The sequence below is a fragment of the Haemaphysalis longicornis genome, unplaced genomic scaffold (assembly GCF_048455015.1).
Source record: "Haemaphysalis longicornis isolate Haplotype H1 unplaced genomic scaffold, Haemaphysalis longicornis Haplotype H1 scaffold_10, whole genome shotgun sequence".
NCBI lineage: Eukaryota > Metazoa > Arthropoda > Arachnida > Ixodida > Ixodidae > Haemaphysalis > Haemaphysalis longicornis.
This window is the reverse complement of record NW_027526204.1, coordinates 150,257,790-150,262,284: the sequence shown is the minus strand read 5'-3', so window position 1 is coordinate 150,262,284 and position 4,495 is coordinate 150,257,790. Positions and strand designations below refer to the sequence as shown.

Sequence of the window (4,495 nt, the reverse complement as noted above, 5' to 3'; positions counted from 1 at the left end):
CAATCAATCACATGGCACCTGGTGTGCACTCACGCTAGTCCCGCCGTAACAAGCGGATGTACCTCTATAATCAACCATTAGCATGTAAAAAACGAGGTTGCTTTGGCCTTTTCGAACTACCTGACAGGGAATACTTCATTAGACTGTGTAAATAGCCTAGTAACAAGAAATCATGCGCATGCGCACGCTTAACGCTCCTTACAAAAGGATTCGAAACCAAAACCAATCGAAGCAAAATATCCAACGCACTGCCTTTGCCATCCAATCCAAGCCAACTTGCGTTCACGTGGTCGATCCGCACGTGTTGTGTTGTTTACTCTGTCATGCCTTCAGCAACGAATAAGAAGTAAGTTCTGTCTTTTCTCTTTTCAAACACAGCACGTAGAACAACAGTGAGTGAAATCCGTGCGGGATGGTGCGGCAAATTTTGTGAAGTAGCTGCTTTCAAATTGTTTGTTAAAAAAAGTCACATCACCGACGAAACAAATCCATCGTGTGCTCATGTGTACCCTCTACGGTGTGTGTTCCTCCTACTCGAATTCTTCGACTTTAGCACGTTTCAACCCAATGCCAGTGATTTTTTTGGAAGTACTGTTTCGTCTCCCTCGAAACTTATTTTTTGATGTACCGTGGACTCTTCAAGTGACAAGAACTGTCTCGCTCCTTTTTTGTTAATTTTTTGACGAGCGGTTAGACGTTCGAGTTACGAAACGAAAGCTTTCGACCTGCCCTTATTTGTTGGGTGTATTCAACTTGTACGATTGCTTGTACCAGTATACGTCGTAACGTAGTGTTCTACCTCGGTTAATATTGACACTGAACCACGTTGTTTCACCTTAAGCGTTTGTTTCATTTTGTTCTTGCCCAAGGTACGAAGTCCCTGCTGCCTTTTCCGCCGCTTCCGATGGAGTTGCCCTCCCAGCTGAAGAACTGGCGGCGGAAGAACACCGATTGTGGCTTATTCAAACGCCAAGCGATGTAAGTGCGAAAACGTGTAGAAGCATGTACCTACGTGCCACTTCATACATTCCGTAATCGGACTGGCAGTCCAAAGCCCCAGCTTCCTACGGATGCCCAACTTGAGGCCTGAATAATTAAAGTCGTGTATAAAACGTTGCTTGCACAGTGGAGACAAACACTAATGTCCTTGAGGAAACCATGTTTTGAAATCGTGTGGGCACTTCTAATAGCTTGCAAACCCGTGGAGACACGTAACTCAGCTTTTTTAACTTAAACATGCACAAAATTCAATAAGGAGAAGCCCGAGAAGTCCCACAAGACCAAGAAGTCTAAAAAGTAGCCTACGTTTAATAAAATGATAAACGAAATATTGACTCACTTCTGAAGTCAAACTAGCTTTGGGAGCCGGCTTTGATCGCAGTGCAGACTGAATGTTTCTTGACAAATAGAGCTTATCACACAGCGCATTAAGAATAAATGTTGAGTAAATCTTATGTAATTGGGGTTCTGTCTTAACGAATTTTTTCGTGTGGCAGAAAATAAAGCTGTATAAGCATGACATGGGATGGTAATAAACCAGACCTCACACAGCAATATGCGTGCACTGTCATCATATACCAGCTTGTTGTGATAGATAACACGTTCAATCACTTCCCTGGGTTGAATCGGGGCAGCATAATCTAGTCCATATCTTTTCCTTACATCACCTTTTGGAAACAGTTCTTGGTTATCTAATTGGTGATGCAGTGATTGTACTGGTCCATTACCTTACTTTCTCTAATTTGGCTTTACTACTTGTGTCCAACTCTGCCCAAACAGGTCACTCTTTCAAACCTAGATGGAGTCAAGATTTCACTGAGAGGCAGCAACGAGGCTGTCGTGCAAATCGGTGAAAACAGCTATGAGTTCACCAAGAAAGAGGGACTCAAAGTAAGTCCGACATGGTACAGTCACAGGATTCTAAACATTGCTTTACAGCGGAGCTGCTATAAGCTAGGTTCTGAATGGTACTTTGTGCATCAATGGGGAGTGTAGAAAAATTCGCTTCGACAAGATTGAATATTCTGCAAATCCAACCTTCCAGTCAATGCTGTGTAGCTGTCTGTTAAATGTAGGTGCCTTTGAAAACATTATACTGAAATCAGTCGCTGGAACAACTCTATCATTATGCGGGGTTTCATTTACTTGTCATAATTAGTTAGGTCAAGTGAAGTAAATGTTACAGAATTCTCAGCTGCTGTCAGTATATGGACATCTACGGAGGATGTATGGTGACAAGAAAGGCCTGTAACTCCTGCTTTATAGAAACTATCCCGACACAGATCATATGAGAATTAAGTGCTAGACGATTCTAACCTTAAACTAAGCTTAATCTGCTTCCCTAATTATGTATTTTACCGTGAAGTTGTGAAGATTCTGGAATTCCTGTCTGCTGTCAATACGTGGGCTTTTACGGGAGAGAAATGGGCAGCTTTGTGTATGTCTGTTAAAATAAAACTCTAGTCCGCTTCATTGATGTTTCTTTGAGCTAATTAACTAGGTCGCAATTTACAAACAAAAGTGTTTTCTTTCGTGCACTTTAGACTGCACCCAACTTAGTCAGTCATACTTTTCACAGAGTGTAAGGGCACTGATTTTTTTTTTTAAATGCTTGTTCTTGTTTGGGTCCAGGAAAGCCAGCAGCTGAGTGTTGCAGTACAGGAGGAAGCAGGTGAACAGGTGATGCTCGGTAAGTCTATTATGAATTGCTTTTTTTTGCACTCTTGTGGGTTCCGTTCGATGTTACAGGAAATCGCTGAAGTAGTAATTGTTTCTGATTTTATGTTTTCAGCTCCAAGCAGTTTTGCCGGTATGGCTACCTTAACGAAGAAGGCAGCATGTCCAGAGAGGTTGGAGGTTGTAAGCCCTTCAAAGCGGTCACGGCTTGACTACTCGGCACATGAAGCAGCTCGGCAGCGTTTTGTGCCGTTCGGGTCAGGTTAGTGGTGCTTTTAGTTGGTTTGTTGGGTAGAAAGAACAGCAGCTGTACGAGAGACTGCGTTTGAATCTGTGGAAGTTGTCTGGTTGAAAAATACTGGCATTCATATCCAAAGGGTACCACCACCTTCTGAATGTTTATTTCTAGTTCTTGCTGCACACGTATTAGAGAGACCCAGAAGGACTTTTCAAAGGTGGTGATCGAATACGTTCAGTTGATCTAATTGGTGACGGGGAGTAGTTGAGTCAAAAGTGAGCCCTCTGCATTGTACATGTACTTTGCAGACAAGTTTTAAAGATCTTAGCCGATGTGGCCTCCACCAGAGAATGCTTTTTTTTTTTTTGCCCCATGCTTATCAACACAGTAAAACAAGCCACTCTATTAGCCCGGCCTTACAATATCATTCATGAAGCCAAAGCTGAGTGAAGGTGTATGTCCTTTTGGCATCTCTGATATTTTTCTAATGCTTAACAGTTGTTCATTTCGTATCAAGGTGCTTTGCTCTGCTGCGAATGCTCAGATGCTGTGATGGGACATCACAAGTTTCACTAGTGACACTGAGCTCGTGTCACTGCAGTAATAGCAGCTGTCATCTGAGCACCTTTTGCCTATGTAGAAGGTATCAACTGCTTTGACGGCCTCTCTCAGCTGTTGTTTCCATTTAAAAGCACCGGATGATGTTGTGACCTTGTAGTCAGGCGATTTGAAACTGCGAGATGCAAATGATGACTGTCTGCATGGAAAATAAACCAGTCTTTCATTGAACTCATTCTTAACACTGCAGTGGCGTATGCAGGATTTTATTTCTAAAAAGAAGGAAGCGGGGGAGGGGGGGGGGGGGTGGATAACAAGTCTTAGTATGTTATATTTTAGTTCAGTAAATCCAGGGACTGATTGCTGACCCAGGAGGGCATTTTTTTGTTTATTGTGAATACTTCAGAGTTTTACTCGTGCTCTCTCCCCCTTTTGTTTCTTTTTATAATGAACATTTCGTGAATTGCATGTGTATGCACACCGGTCCTTTAGAAAGCACCATTTTCGTTCATTGCTTTTTAAAAACAGACGTATTTGCGAAGTTTCTCTACAGTAGTTCGTGCAAAAGTATGCAAGCGACTGTGAAAGGCTATGAATGGTGCTTGCCATGCCATCAAGGTAGCTGATTCGTTTTTTGTCCTTTTTTTTTTGAAACAGGGAACGTGGTCACCACCGGCAAAAGGCCTAAGGAAAAGCCCGAGAAGTCCCACAAGACCAAGAAGTCTAAGAAATAGCCTACGTTTTATAAAATGATAAACGAAAGATTGAGTCACTTCTGAAGTCAGACTAGTTTTGGGAGCCGGCTTTGATTGCAACGCAGACAATGTGTAATAATAAATGATTCTCCCCAGTCAACGAAGACGCCTCCAAGCTTTCTTTCACAGCGTTTCTGTGCTGCAATTGCCATTTTTTTCATAATTTCGTATAAAACTGTGACTGACCCGAAAATAGGACGCACCGGAAAAAATTTAAAAAAAGACAGCTAGCGCCACTGCTTGAAGTGGCAAAACCGAAAACCTTGAG

General features: G+C 42.4%; 1 protein-coding gene across 1 annotated transcript; it reads left to right on the top strand.

The window, feature by feature from the left end:
• Window positions 1-275: 275 nt before the first annotated feature.
• On the top strand, window positions 276-4,331 carry LOC144159622 (uncharacterized). Its single transcript, XM_077691213.1, has 6 exons — window positions 276-346; window positions 870-978; window positions 1,780-1,890; window positions 2,632-2,689; window positions 2,792-2,938; window positions 4,130-4,331. Exons 1-6 carry the CDS (start codon window positions 324-326, stop codon window positions 4,204-4,206), a joined length of 525 nt encoding a protein of 174 aa, XP_077547339.1. The 5' UTR covers window positions 276-323; the 3' UTR covers window positions 4,207-4,331.
• Window positions 4,332-4,495: the final 164 nt, after the last annotated feature.

Bases quoted from the DNA above. Each gene is read 5' to 3' on its own strand.
- LOC144159622 (XM_077691213.1), top strand. From the start codon at position 324: ATGCCTTCAGCAACGAATAAGAA. The intron at 979-1,779 runs GTAAGTGCGAAA...CTGCCCAAACAG, and splicing joins TTATTCAAACGCCAAGCGAT to GTCACTCTTTCAAACCTAGA. The intron at 2,690-2,791 runs GTAAGTCTATTA...TTATGTTTTCAG, and splicing joins AGGTGAACAGGTGATGCTCG to CTCCAAGCAGTTTTGCCGGT.